Source organism: Phalangium opilio, unplaced genomic scaffold (assembly GCF_054372755.1).
Source record: "Phalangium opilio isolate 3A_F unplaced genomic scaffold, DU_Popi_V2 ptg000014l_1, whole genome shotgun sequence".
NCBI lineage: Eukaryota > Metazoa > Arthropoda > Arachnida > Opiliones > Phalangiidae > Phalangium > Phalangium opilio.
This window is the reverse complement of record NW_028324149.1, coordinates 4,304,314-4,319,176: the sequence shown is the minus strand read 5'-3', so window position 1 is coordinate 4,319,176 and position 14,863 is coordinate 4,304,314. Positions and strand designations below refer to the sequence as shown.

The window sequence follows — 14,863 nt, the reverse complement described above, 5'->3', positions numbered from 1 at the left end:
AGGCCAAAATGTCCGTTGAAATTTAAAAATAGGCCAAAATGTCCGTTGAAATTTTAAAATAGGCCAAAATGTCCGTTGAAATTTAAAAATAGGCCAAAATGTCCGTTGAAATTTTAAAATAGGCCAAAATGTCCGTTGAAATTTTAAAATAGGCCAAAATGTCCGTTGAAATTTTAAAATAGGCCAAAATGTCCGTTGAAATTTTAAAATAGGCCAAAATGTCCGTTGAAATTTTAAAATAGGCCAAAATGTCCGTTGAAATTTTAAAATAGGCCAAAATGTCCGTTGAAATTTTAAAATAGGCCAAAATGTCCGTTGAAATTTTAAAATAGGCCAAAATGTCCGTTGAAATTTTAAAATAGGCCAAAATGTCCGTTGAAATTTTAAAATAGGCCAAAATGTCCGTTGAAATTTTAAAATAGGCCAAAATGTCCGTTGAAATTTTAAAATAGGCCAAAATGTCCGTTGAAATTTTAAAATAGGCCAAAATGTCCGTTGAAATTTTAAAATAGGCCAAAATGTCCGTTGAAATTTTAAAATAGGCCAAAATGTCCGTTGAAATTTTAAAATAGGCCAAAATGTCCGTTGAAATTTTAAAATAGGCCAAAATGTCCGTTGAAATTTTAAAATAGGCCAAAATGTCCGTTGAAATTTTAAAATAGGCCAAAATGTCCGTTGAAATTTTAAAATAGGCCAAAATGTCCGTTGAAATTTTAAAATAGGCCAAAATGTCCGTTGAAATTTTAAAATAGGCCAAAATGTCCGTTGAAATTTTAAAATAGGCCAAAATGTCCGTTGAAATTTTAAAATAGGCCAAAATGTCCGTTGAAATTTTAAAATAGGCCAAAATGTCCGTTGAAATTTTAAAATAGGCCAAAATGTCCGTTGAAATTTAAAAATAGGCCAAAATGTCCGTTGAAATTTTAAAATAGGCCAAAATGTCCGTTGAAATTTTAAAATAGGCCAAAATGTCCGTTGAAATTTTAAAATAGGCCAAAATGTCCGTTGATATAGGCCAAATATGCTGGATATCGGCGTCTTTAAGTAATGTTTTGAATTGAACTTTTGTTTGACAGTCCTCTTAAGAAACTATTAGAGGGGAAGCGTACGCACGAGAAACTTCGATGGGTCAACTCTCCTAACGTCTACCAAAAAGTGGAAGTCTACGAAACTGGAACTTCGGATCCCAAGAAAATAACCAAGGTAGCCGCTTGAACCAACAACCACTATCCACCATCCATTCTTCTACTTTCTACTTCTTCAACAATAACAATAATGATACTAACCTCTTCTCAAAATATACGATACACGCCTTCTAAACTCTTCTTATCTTCGATTAACCTAAAAATATACTATCTTAGCTTCTTGTTAAGTAAATACTTAGAATCGCGTAAATGATGCCATTAGCCTTAGGTTTTTTTAAGAATGGGAGAAATTGAATTAAACTAGTACCACCATCTTAGCTTTTCGTTAATTCTGACTGACAAATATTTACTCTAGGATATCTACTTAGAAACTTGTAAAGATCGCCTTCAGCCATTAGATGTAACTTTTTGAATTTTGAGGAATTACGTCATGTTTAAAACTTGCGCCTTGTTCGTTTCATTCTTATATTATTATTAAAACGCGGTATATATGCGGTAAATATACCGCGGTATATACTCGGGAACCTCTTAAATATATCTACTTAGAATGTAGGGTCAAGAATGCCCTTAGCGTTAGCTCTTTTTTTTTCTTTTTCAATCTGGCATCTGCGCATGACATCTGCGCACTATAGGTTTTTTGTATTAATACGCGCCGGAAGTTACGCCGATATGACGATATAGTTTTAAAGGAAACGGTTTGTAAACTAAGCTTACAAGCAATTAACCCGTATAACAAAAGTATATAGATATAAAAGCAAAAAGTACACGCTTCATTAACAAGAAACTACAATCCCCTCTCAATTTACCGCCTACAGAAACTAACCAATCAAATTGGAGCTTCTTGACGCGGTCATAGGTTAATTTTTGGTATTAGAGCTAGCATCAGCTACTTTATAAGCCTATTCACGGGGGCTTGTTCCCTTTGCCATGGCCGGCTAGGGGGTAGACACTATTCTGGGGGATAAACTTTATGGAATTACACGGGGCGCGAGGAAGTTTCAACGAAGTGTACTTTTTGTTTTAATATCTATATACTTTTGCTGCGGTTTTAGCTTAAGCTAAAAAGTTTCGGTAAAGGTTTTTCGCTGCTCAACTTTTATCACGGTATTCTCGTGTAAATCACCAGTGTTCTTTAAGTGTTTTTTGGGTGTCAAACGCTAGAGAATATGATATTTAGTGTTCTTACGATTTGGTGAAAGAGCTCGAAGAAAATTATAATAATTAATATTGTAAGATAAAGAATTAATTAAGCTTTTAAGTGATGTTTAATGTTTCATTCTGTGCAGTTATAATTGTGTACAAATTTTAATATTGTACGTGTTTCTCGCGTGCGCTGACCTTTTTTACACGCAATTGCGCTTGCGCGCTCATTTTCAATCAATAATCATTAATTAACTCCGTCTCAATCCGTTTTTAATTAATTTTTATTTTGTTATTTTTGCCGCACGCTTTTTTCATAATTTTTATTATTTTGTCGCATGCGTTTTTCATATAATTTTTTTTTGTTTTGTTTTTGTTTTTCGGTTCGTAGTGGATTGAATCGGGAGGTAGCGGAGACAATGATTCAGTAAGATATTAATTACGCTAATTTTAATTGACATTAATTGATTTTTTTGCCGAGATTAATTTGGTTTTCTTTTTACTTCAAAATTTAACATAACTTGTATTTTTGTTTGTTTAATTTAATACGACTTTTTGATTGGTTCAAAACGTTATTAACGAAGCTAGAACGTGTTTAGAACATGTTTTTTTCAAAGCTAGAACGTGTTTAGAACATGTTTTTTTCAAAGCTAGAACGTGTTTAGAACATGTTTTTTTCAAAGCTAGAACGTGTTTAGAACATGTTTTTTTCAAAGCTAGAATGTGTTTAGAACATGTTTTTTTCAAAGCTAGAACGTGTTTAGAACATGTTTTTTTCAAAGCTAGAACGTGTTTAGAACATGTTTTTTTCAAAGCTAGAACGTGTTTAGAACATGTTTTTTTCAAAGCTAGAACGTGTTTAGAACATGTTTTCAAAGCTAGAACGTGTTTAGAACATGTTTTCAAAGCTAGAACGTGTTTAGAACATGTTTTCAAAGCTAGAACGTGTTTAGAACATGTTTTCAAAGCTAGAACGTGTTTAGAACATGTTTTCAAAGCTAGAACGTGTTTAGAACATGTTTTCAAAGCTAGAACGTGTTTAGAACATGTTTTCAAAGCTAGAACGTGTTTAGAACATGTGTTCAAAGCTAGAACGTGTTTATAACGTATCTTCGTAGCTATAACTCGCGTAGAAGATATTTGTTAATATCAAGACTTCCTCTAATATATTATTTTTTAATTTCTCTCTCTCCTTTTAATGGCTCGCTTCCAAATTGATCGGGAATTCATTTTGATTGGTCAAACACGCAGTGGGTTCAAGAGGGATCACCTACTCATAGCACGACGGTCAAAATAGACCACGCCCACCAGTTTGTCCCCAAAACTGGCGATCCTAGCGAATTCAAACGCAAGCAAAAAGAGGTCAGTGCACGAAACACTTTTTCTTTTATAAATTTGTTGTATCTTCTTCGTTAATTGAATTCAAAGTCGGCGGCTAAAATATTCAAATTTGATTCAAAGGCTCAGTACGTCACATGATCGCGAAATATCAGAAAGTGTAGGCCTAATATATAATCAGATAGTCAGTCCGGCAATCGCTTTAATAGAGCTATTTCAGTGGGGGAAAAATTTCGTCTGCTACGAAAATTGGGCCTGCCTTTGAGTGTAGAGGGCGGCCATTTTGTGAGGGTTTCTCTATGGGCAAATAGCATTGGTGACGTAGCCATTACCCCCTCTGAAATAGCTCTATATCAAATTGAATTTAGCACCACCGCTTTTGAATTCTCGTTTGACGCGTCTGGTTTTATGTACCGAGCTAAGAGATATTTTTCAAGTGTGTTACGTGCGCGTTTAAATTTGTTTAAAACGTAATATATATACATATACATATAAGATATACGTTGCTAGTGTACGAATGTCGTTCGTTTTAGGTGTTTCAGCTGTAATTGGCGCTAATTAAATAAATAAATAATTAAGCATTACTGCGTAAGGCTTATCCTAGTCAGTTTTTCGTCGTCTTTCCCCGATGTCGCGCTACCTCACGTGACGTCGAAGAAACGCGATATAATCTCCAGGGTTCATACAAACCTGGAAAAATCAGGGAAATAAATAGTTGACAAAAACCTCAGGGAAAATTTAGAATTTTTAGTGAAATTTAGGGAAATCAGGGAAATTTGCGTCAAGCAGGGGTCGAGTAATTAAGCAAAATGTTCATAAACATACCACCCTCCATAGGAATAGCGTTACACTAAATTTTGCAGGCTCCTAACTCTGGTTCTACTAGAGCTACGGGGATCTCCTTTGGATATGTTATAGTCCTCTTTGCTCCCCATAAAAGGATACTTTAAACTTAAGGCTACCTCAATATCCTCGTCAACCTATTTTTTGTCTCACTTATTGTTATTAGGTTACTTTTGATTTTTGAAAATAAACTTTGGAGGCTCTTAACTCTGGTTCTACTAGAGATGCGGGGATGTCCTTTGAGCATGTTATATAGTCCAGTTTGTCCCCCATCGAACCATACTAAAAGCTTAGAGCTATGACAAACAGGGGTCGAGTAGTTAAGCAAAACGTAAACAAACAACCCCCTCCATAGGAATAGCATTAGACCCAACTTTGGAGGCCTGTAACTCTGGTTCTACTAGAGGTACAGGGATGTCCTTTGAGTACTTCATAGTTCAATTTATCCCCCCCTCCCTCCGTTAACATTTGCTCCATCGGATACTCCAGATACGGGGGAAAACCTGGAAATCTCAGGGAAATTTGTTTTCCAAGAGTTGTATGAACCCTGAATTCTCCTCCCTCTTTGATATTAATGTCTAAGGAGCGAGATTCCAAGTGTAGCTTCTATGCTAAAATATATATTTCCTCGCGGTGTCTAATGATGTAAAAGTCGGCCTTGGTGACGTCAATGAGTTCCGAAGCTTAATACGCGGTACATTGTTAATAGTGGGGGAGCTGTGTTCCTTTGTTAACTTTTGTTTTTGGCTGGTGAAACTTTACACAGCTTAAAGCGAACCGAATGAACGCTAAAGTTACGGCTGGTCCGCAGTCAAATATCCTGGAAGGAGCCACGTGGGAAGATGTCCATAACATGCAGGTAAATCACCTCCGTATTCTTTACAACTTGGTCCCCCGAAAAGAAATTAAAAATTCCCTTATTTTGTAATTGCTTAGCAATTGGGTAATAACAGGGATATTAGATGTTTTAAGAGGGATAGGAGAAGCTCGAGTCTTTTCACGGCAGAGGGTTATCATTTAACGGGGTCTAAACGCGCCTCCGCTTCTTTACACCCTTTCAAGGACCTATTCCCTCATAGTTTTCCTCCCTTTTTTTGGGTTCCACCGTACCTAAGCCGTTCCGCAGTCATCGCGCTCCTATTTCTTTCCCCCCCCCCCATCATCCTTCTTTTGACCTTGAATGGTACTTCTAAACCACTAGAAATCCGGTAGACGGTCCTACTGCGCCGCGTAACACTTCCGCAATTTCGCATCTCCCTTTCGAATCCCTCTTGGAACATGATCTAGTATCCCTGGTTTAATTCCGTTTGTTTCGGGTTGCGTTTTGTGCTCAGGATGCCAAAGTTGGCGAACAAAAGATATTAGTGGGCACCGCTTCTAAGGGCATCATTCAGCGCGAATATCAGCACAACGCCATGGTTTACAAAAGCGCCTACGCCAAGAATCCATTCGATAATATTTCCGATAATGAAATTGAAGAATACAAAAGGATAATAGAGAAGAAACAAAGAGGAGAACCTGGTAAGTCCCCTCCATTTTCTTTCACTTTTTCGCCTATTTAAACACGCACTCTATTCTCCGTGTGGTTATGTAATAAGCAAACGTACTTATGGGCTGATAACAAGTTATTTAGTTAGTGTGTAATGCACGCGATTCCATTTGTAATGGGGCTTTGATTTTGAAGTTCGGTATAAAGCTCGCGTTTTGAAAGGAGTAGTTGTGAAACGTGTCTTCTAAGAGTTTGTAGAAGTGTAGAATAATTTTTAAACTCGTCCTGGGAATGAAGAATTGTTCGCGTTGTTTTCTTGTCCCTTATGAATATATATTGTCCCTGTTTTAGGACTTCGGAACCAGTTTTCGTATACATACGCCGCGAGTATAGAAAGCCTTCCCCGGCTGGGAGGGGGGAGGAGGGGCCATTAGTTGGGGTTAGGCTTCGAGGGTTTATTTATGATTGTGTTGAATTTCTATGGAAAGAGAGGAAATGTATGCTAAACTAGAAATGGCACCTTATAGTGTCGTGCTCACTGCATTCCCGGCAGCCATTTCTCAAGTTTACGTGGCACTATTCGTAACTTTATTATAGTGTACGCGAGCCACTGTATCGCCTTAGATCCTTGTTGGGTGTTGTACTATACAACCTTAGCACATTGGCAACCACACGGAGTAATTCCAAATTATTTTTGCCCTTGTTTTCGATATGTTTGTTCGTATGATAACGTTGCTTATGGTGAGTACGCGTAACGCGTTTGTGGGACAATGGGAAACTGGTTACGTAACTATCCAATCAAATCCTACGTGTTTTGTTAAAAGATTACTAAAACATAGCTTATGGGATGATGCTATGTTTGTGTGTTTGTGGGTGGTTTGTTTGTGGACACGCGCAAAACTCCAGTTTATTCCAGTTCCAAAAATCCATCTTTAAGCGTTGCTTCTGTTCATTTTGTGGCCTATAGTTGACGAGGAGGATATTCCCGACGAAGTTAAACACTTGTTAATGGAACCAGTGTCTCAAACGGACGGACAGAGAGTAAAATCGCCTCCCCAATCGCCCGTTTCACCTTTATCTGATGACGAAGGTAAGATTTTATTATCTTATTGAACTCCCTCGCGTCTTCGTTAGACATATTTCGCCCCCCCCCCCCAATAACCGCCGCCATTAATATTGGAATTTGGGTGCACTAATTTTCACGCTTAACTTTATTCAATTTAAAGGGGCACCAAATTGAAAAATAATTTTTAAACTTTATTTATTTATTTAATTTAGTGCTCCTTTAAATGTTCTATCTTTAAATTTATGTTCCGGTGTTTTATTTAGTGTGTAAATATTTTTCTGAGTTGCCTTGTTCCCTATTGGATAAAATTAATTAGGCTTAGAAAAGGTTTAGGCTAAAACGTTTTTTCCACTTTAAATGGCTGACAAAATTTTAAAATAGGCCAAAATATTATTCCTTAAAAATAGACCAAATTAAAAATAGGTGAAATGTAACTTAGGAAACTTGTCTAATAGGGAATAAGGTTAATTGGTTTTAATTAATTAATTTAATTTTACTTTCTTTTGCCATTCGACACCCACCACTTTTCTTTATTTCTGTTCTGGACATGCGCATTCACTCTTGTTCTATGGGTTGCCATTCACTCTTAATAAACAATCTTCTTCCATTATGCGCGGGGTTGATATAAATCACTCCCCCAGTCCGGGTTTCGCACGTCACCACCAAGCGTTTAGAACAAGCCTCTTCCCCCGAGCCCGTCATCATCAAAGAGGGTTAGAACACTCCTAAATACTGCTATTTATTTATTTCTGTTTTTTATTTAAAAATCGTAAAAAACACTGATACTGAATTTACTTCTGCTGAGTCTTTCTGATATTAATAATGCTACTAAAATGGATGGCTCCGGGCGCTTAATCTCTAAGCTATATTATCTAACAATTAATTATTTATTAACATTATTAGTAAATTATAACAGTATCAGTGCGTTTCTGTTCTTCAAATCGCTATCGACTTGTTTTTTTTTTTTTTTTCGTTTAACGGGACACTTAAAACTTTAATGTCATTTTTGGTTTTAAAAAAAAAATCGCGCTGGATTTTTTAAAATAGTTTATTTGACCAAAAGTATATAGATATAAAAACAAAAAGTGCACTTCCTTGCGCCGTGTAATATGAGAAGCCCCCCCCCCTTTATCCCGGAATAGTGGATGATGCCTAGCTCTAGTACCAAAAATGAACGTTTGGATCGCCAGCATCATGAACTGTACTTTCTATAAACCTATGACCAGAAGGGAATAAGAGAGAAGGGACACACTTTATATCTCCATAATGCTTTACACTCGTAACAACAGTCTTACCAACCTCAAATCAACTACCCTTCGCTGATTGGCTATCTAACTTCTGTCTTAGCTGTGACGTCACATAAGAAGGTCTCTGTTGACGAATAAAAAGTAGTTTTGTTTACAACTTTACATTGAAGGAGATAAAAATGGCCGAATTTCATGTTGATAAACGAAATCAAGCTGTGCAATTAATTTAGATGCACGGGAATTGAGAACATACCAAAATCAGATAATTTGAAGGTATTAAATTGATGAAAACTAATTATTCTGAATTAATATTAAAAAATACAAATTAGTTTCAATAAAATACATACTTGAGGTTATAATTACACAAGAACGAAACATCGACAGCCCTAAGCCTTTGGAGAATGAAAATCTAGCAGACAAATAGGCCGCCTGATATCGCGGACTCGGAGAACTTAAAGAACTATATTTGCAGTAAATTGGTTAAAAGCTGTGTACTTGCGCAAAGGTTTCGCGGTTTTCTCGAGGTTGGTCGGACTCTCGTTACCAAAGCAGGCTCTAATGTCTCCCTTCTGCTATGACGTTAAGAAGCTCTTCCTGATTGGTTTAGTTTGGTTCTCAGTTTATGTGTCGTCCTACAGCTAAAGGCAGCTAGGGAATTGTCAATGAAGTGCACTTTTTGTTTTTATATCTATACACTTTTGATTTGAGTATATCTTTAGGTTAAAAATCATAATTGACAAAGTTGAGAGTCCCTTTAAAACGGAAGTCGATTTGTATACTAAAATTGTGTTTTGTTGAATTAATTTAAGCGTAATTAAGTTAAGTAGTCGTGACCTATTTTGCAATTATATTAGTTTTATATGTCAATCATTTTTCGTAGTCGAAGCCGGGAGTGACATTTTAACAGTATTTAGTTTTTACTTTTGCGCTATTTATAAAAGTTGCAAAAGTAAAACGCTGACCCTTCATGGCTGGCTGGTTGGGCGTCTTTTTAAATACCAACCGACACAATCGCGTTACGTGTTAAAATTTAGTTTATTCACGTCAGCCTAAGTTAAGTAGAGGCTGTAAGTAGCGTTATATAGTTACTAAGGCTTTCAAAAAAATTTAATATTTAAATACCAACCTACAACACAATCACGTTCATTGTTAATATTACGTATTTATTTCGCTTTTTAGCATGAATTGCATGAATTTTAAATAGTGTTTTTTTCCATTTTCTTTCTCAACCTTGACCTCCTTTCACCACTTATACAACTTGACCCCGTGAAACATAGCCGATGTTTCAAACAGCGGTGTTAAAAGATCGGTATCAGCGCGGCTAGCGGCCGAAGGTATGAACAAATAAGGTTTTACAAATTTGGGAAATATGAATGAATTTGGTGAAGGCGAATTGCAATTTTTTAATCGAGTGGCAAAAAATAATTTAATCGAGATACCGATACGTTTTGAGATCTTGTAAAGAAACCGTAAGAATTTCGGTAGAAATTTTTGCGTCTTTCAAGTTTCTCAATAACTACGCAAATATTTAATTGTTAATTAAAACTTTCCCAAATGCTTAACCGCGCAGAACAATCCGAAAGTCAAAAAGTTGGTAAGTGTTTCGGCTACGATACTAATTAAGCATGCTGTCTATTTTTCTCTTTTCATCTACAATCAAATTTCATTCGTTCGTTAATTGAATTGTAAACATTGCCTGATTTGATTCAAATCCTCCCAAAAACAATCTTGAATCTTGTTTGCATGGTTAATATTCCAAAATATTCCGCTCGTGCGCGCGCATGATGTGATGCGCAGCTGCTGAAGACGAGAGACAAATGTTTGCGCAGCGTAGAGCATTATCTGAACGTAAACCGAAACGTAAGTTTTTTTACGTGTTTAGTTTGAAATTTAGGTTTGTGGTTTTTTTATTCTTTGGTTGAAATATAATTAAGGATTGCGTTTGATTTTAAAGTAATTAGTTGTAGTTTAGAAAATCCCACTTTGACACTTCAAATTAATTTATTTTATTGATAAATTACGACTTTTTATTGCCTTAAAACACGATACATCAATTTTTAAAATACGTCATATATTTTAACATGGCCGATACAATTGGCACCTTCGAGAGTGTCACACTTACCTAGAATATTATAGGGTTATGTTTCAAACATTTTACGTAGCGTTTCATGGACTTAAATAGAAATGTTTAATTATTTTACGTTAATTCATTGTCATGTCTGAAATTGTTGTAATGTTTATATAATAATTATTAGTGTAAAAGTGTTTTTTACTTTTGTTTTAAAGATATTGTTAATGATTTTTAAAATAGGTGTGACAGCCGTTAATGGAGAGGAGAAACTGCGTTCAGCGGAAAGCGGCGATGTGTCCCAAGCATCGAGGAGTAGTAAAGAGGTAAATTAATTGCTCCCAGTCAAGTTTTTTCCGTAAACATCGTAAATTCATATAAACAAGATGGCCCCGGCTTATGTAGTGCTTTTGTTAAACGCCGCTATCCCATTAAAACAAATTTCCGTGACCCAAATACTTAATTTTGAGGATGATTTCTACAACGGGCGTTGGCGTGTAAATTTCGAAAATTCCTTAAGCCTTTGTTTAAATCTAACGCAGGGATCACCCGTTAAAGACTTATCGGAAGATTCACCCAAGAAAGACAAGAAAAAGAAGAAAGGTTTGAGGACGCCATCTTTCCTTAAAAAGAAGAAAAAGAAGGAGAAAGAAGATCGTGAAAAAGGAGCCGCCGAGGCTTAACAAATCACGAACTTTAAACCACGCCCCCCCCCTCAAGTCCTATCCCCTGTCCCTATATCCCCACCCCACTACACTTATACGACATAAAAATTTCGACACAAAAAAAAAATAACATGAACTGCGCATCTACACACGCAATAGTTTCATTAGGCATTTGAATTTACCCGAGTTTAAATAATTTCTAGCAAAAAACACTAAGACAAAAACACGAAAGACAAAATTATTTCAGTGTTCCTTTTTATATATTTTATTTTATTTTTTTCTTTTCTTTTCTTCATACAATGACGTCATGCATCTTCGAGCGTTGAGCAACCACTTTTAATGGTAATTATAATAATTTAGTGATTAAAATCACTGTTGACAGGCTTATTTACAAGGAGGCAAAATGGCGTAGCTGGGTTCTAAACAAGGTAATTTTAATATTTTTTGCAGCTTTTTCCGCAATACGCTAGACTGCTGTCGCTGTCAGGACTATTTTTAATAATAATAATAATTTAAAACAAACGATCAACTTTATTTTTTTCGTGAAAAATTATTTTTAATTGAAATTAAATTGTTTTGGGTATATTTGAGAACCAGAGAGAGTAAAACGAAACGCTAAGGTTGTTAAATAACCATTTTTACGCCCCCCCCCCTTTCCCCGTTTAAATTAAAATGAATTAATTATACTTAATTGGCCTTTTTACGTAATTAAGAAGAAACCCTGACAGCTCTTTAAGACGTTAATTAAAAAATAAATAAATAGGATTAAAAACCTTTCCTATTTAAAGTGTAAATTTCATTGTTAAACTTATATTTTCTTTCGCTTATTAACACGTTTTTTACCGCGAGTTAAGGATACGTGATGATAAAAGCGGAGAATGGTAAAGAAAAAAAAAATTGCAATACGTTAAATAACAAAGTTTTATTCATTCTATTATAATAATTAATGAAGCAGTGTAGTTATATTTCATTTAAAAATTGTCTTGTTATATTAAGAAGAAGTATTTGTTTTTAATTTGTTAGTTAAATAGCGTTGAAACACGTATTCTTAACTATTATATATTTAGTCAGTTATAGATTAAACAACCAATACGGACATTGAATTCAGTTAGGCTTAAACGCGTTAAGTATTTTTTTTAAAGAAAAATAAAATTTTGCCCTTTCCCCATACGGATCCGATCTCTCTCTCTCTCTCTCTCTTTTGTTTTAATATCCATTTTTAGATCTCCCGAGTTTAAAAAATAGGCCAGATTTTTCTTTGGAAAGCCGAAAGTAGTTAGCCAAAGTTGGAACTATTACTTTTGCGTCCCCCAATTAGTGGAAAAGGTAAAAAAAAAACGCAATTTTAACAAATTATTTCGTTCAAAATGACTGCTAAGATTATACAAATTACGCTTAGTGTTACGTGTTCATTTTGTCTCGTTTTGTTACGTAAAATCGCGCCCCAGTTGTTTATAGTAATTTTTTGTATTAGACCAAGGCTTAATTAAATAAGCCGCCTAATCTTAACTTAAGAGAAGAGATCACTCGCGTCTCGTTTGCAAAAGTTTATTATAGACTTCTGATGCTAAGGATTTGTCCGTTTATTAACGCGATTAATCTTAATTAACGTAATTTATCTTAATTAACGACTTGAAAAACGTGAATAGTAAAACAAACCAAGGCCCTAGTTCGACCCAAGATAGAAACTTTTCACTGCCGTTATATTTCGCGCGACGTTCGCGAAAGAAAAAAGCAATTAATAAACTAATTAACAATCTAATTATAACTGAAATTTAAATGGCCAAAATGGGACACGGTTCGTGCCATTTCCGCTATCAAACCTTTTGGTGTTTTTCAACAGCTTTTGTGGTAATTAGATTTAACTTTTTTATAAAACTAATACGTAATTAACAAATTAAAGTATCTAACTAATTATGGCTGTCCTAAATTAACAACTCGGAGCAATCGGTAATAAGTTATCAATTTCTCCCGTCTTAAGAATCAACTTTTTAGTTTTAAATTAATTTCCCAATTATTCTCGTATTAGGGGAACTTATTTAAGTTTTAAGAACGACTATTTTAATTTTAGTTAAAAGGGTATATTTTTCAAAGAACGTGTACAAGGTGAAAATACTGTAAATTTAGACCCCTCCCCCATTCGCTTCGATAAGGAATTGTGTACAGGGTTGTTATTTACATTTATTCCATTCAAAAAAAAAAAAAACAATGTGTATATGCTATGAATATGGTAAAAAATGCCTATAATTTTTGCCTCCAAGGATGGGTTTGCACGAAAGGTTATGACCTTGTTGAAGTTTGCTTGAAAAACAGTAAGATTAAGTATTAAAAAAACCAATTAACATTAATTAACTCCCGTAATTAAACCTAATAATTAACGCTAGTAGTTAAATATAATTAAATAGCTTCAGTTTTATGTACAAAACATCTGCATGTTTTCAAAATTCATATTTTTTTTTTTTTTTTTTGGTTATAAAGTTACTATTATGAGAAAAAAAACCGAACTTTAAATAAATAATTAGTTACGTAATTGACCAAAAACCTTGGGGGAAAAAATAATTATTTGTTTGTATATTAAATCTGTGTCTAAAAAACAATTCAAAAAAACAAACAAAACACAACCGCTTTTTAAATGTATATTCTAAAATACAACATCAACAAATTTGTTAAATTCATAATCATTACCTAAAAAAACAACAAAACAAAAAATATATACGAAGCTTCAGACGATAAAAGGTTTTTGCTGTAGCTTATCTCTTCAATTTAATGAAAAAGGAAAAAAACCAATTTATCACGTGGGTGGAAATTAAACAAAATGTCTTCAAATACAATAGAAATAGTTAAAAAGGAAATATAAGGCGGCCAGCCAGCCAGAACGTGGTCAGACCAATACTTTTGCGGTACACTAACGAGACGCGCGACCAAAAGTAAAAATTACAGTTTTGCAGCAAAAGTAAAAAAAAAATGATCCGCCATCCGCCATTTTGGATATTAAAAAATATAATGAATTTAACGATCGCAAAACTTGGTGCTTTTTAAATGTACGCTTATCATTTACCATAAAACAAACAAAAGGCACTGGTATTTGAAAAACGAAAGAAAATATATGAAATATTAAAAACAAATTAAATAAATACTATTCATCGGATATCGTATGGAAAATAAAAGTAATTCTGCTTATTAAAAACCCCCGTTTCGAAATGATTTATGCCAGGCACTGCGCGTAGCGTACTTTAGGACGGGCCAGGAGGGGACAGACACTGCGAGAAATTATTGGGAAGGCGCAGGGTTCATACAAACCTGGAAAAATCAGGGAAATAAATGGTTGACAAAAACCTCAGGGAAAATTCGGGTATCGTCTCACTTATTGTTATTATGTTACTTATGATTTTAACACTGACCGTTTAAAGGCTCATAACTCTTGTTCTACTAGAGATACGGGGATGTCCTTTGAGTATGTTATAGTCCAATTTGTCCCCCATCCAACCATACTAAAAACTTAGGGCTACGACAAACAGGGGACGAGTAATTAAGCAAAATGTGAACAATCAAACCCCTCCATAGGAATAGCATTACACTATACTTTGGAGGCTCGTAAATCTGGTTCTACTAGTGATACGGGGATGTCCTTTGATTATCTTATAGTCCAATTCCCCCCCCCCTCCATATGATACTCTATATACGGGAAAAACCTGTTAAACTAAGGGAAAAAACCTGGAAATCTCAGGGAAATTTGTTTCCTAAAGGTTGTATGAACCCTGAAGCTCTGTTCAAGCTCATGCTTGAAATATATTCAAATCCTACGATAAAAAGTCCGTCTTGAAACCTTGACCAATGCCTGGAAAGTCCTTTGAATTTCAAA

The 14,863-nt window shown here is 34.9% G+C and overlaps 1 protein-coding gene across 12 annotated transcripts in view; it reads left to right on the top strand.

Moving 5' to 3' along the window:
• The window catches only part of hts (adducin 1-like protein hts), a 31,217-nt gene extending 17,029 nt beyond the window's left edge, over positions 1–14,188 (top strand). Inside the window, exons 8-19 of one of the 12 annotated variants that reach the window (XM_089865458.1) lie at positions 1,077–1,203; positions 2,677–2,712; positions 3,537–3,647; positions 5,233–5,325; positions 5,801–5,987; positions 6,923–7,045; positions 7,663–7,734; positions 9,546–9,602; positions 10,066–10,128; positions 10,580–10,662; positions 10,879–11,343; positions 11,452–14,188. In XM_089865458.1, the coding sequence (XP_089721584.1) occupies positions 1,077–1,203; positions 2,677–2,712; positions 3,537–3,647; positions 5,233–5,325; positions 5,801–5,987; positions 6,923–7,045; positions 7,663–7,734; positions 9,546–9,602; positions 10,066–10,128; positions 10,580–10,662; positions 10,879–11,019 (1,093 nt within the window). In that variant the 3' untranslated portion in view covers positions 11,020–11,343; positions 11,452–14,188. Of the gene's footprint in view, positions 1–1,076; positions 1,204–2,676; positions 2,713–3,536; positions 3,648–5,232; positions 5,326–5,800; positions 5,988–6,922; positions 7,046–7,662; positions 7,735–9,545; positions 9,603–9,838; positions 9,863–10,065; positions 10,129–10,579; positions 10,663–10,878; positions 11,344–11,451 lie in introns of all 12 variants that reach the window. The other 11 variants (XM_089865461.1, XM_089865459.1, XM_089865464.1 and 8 more) reach the window with 11 other exon arrangements.
• Positions 14,189–14,863: the final 675 nt, after the last annotated feature.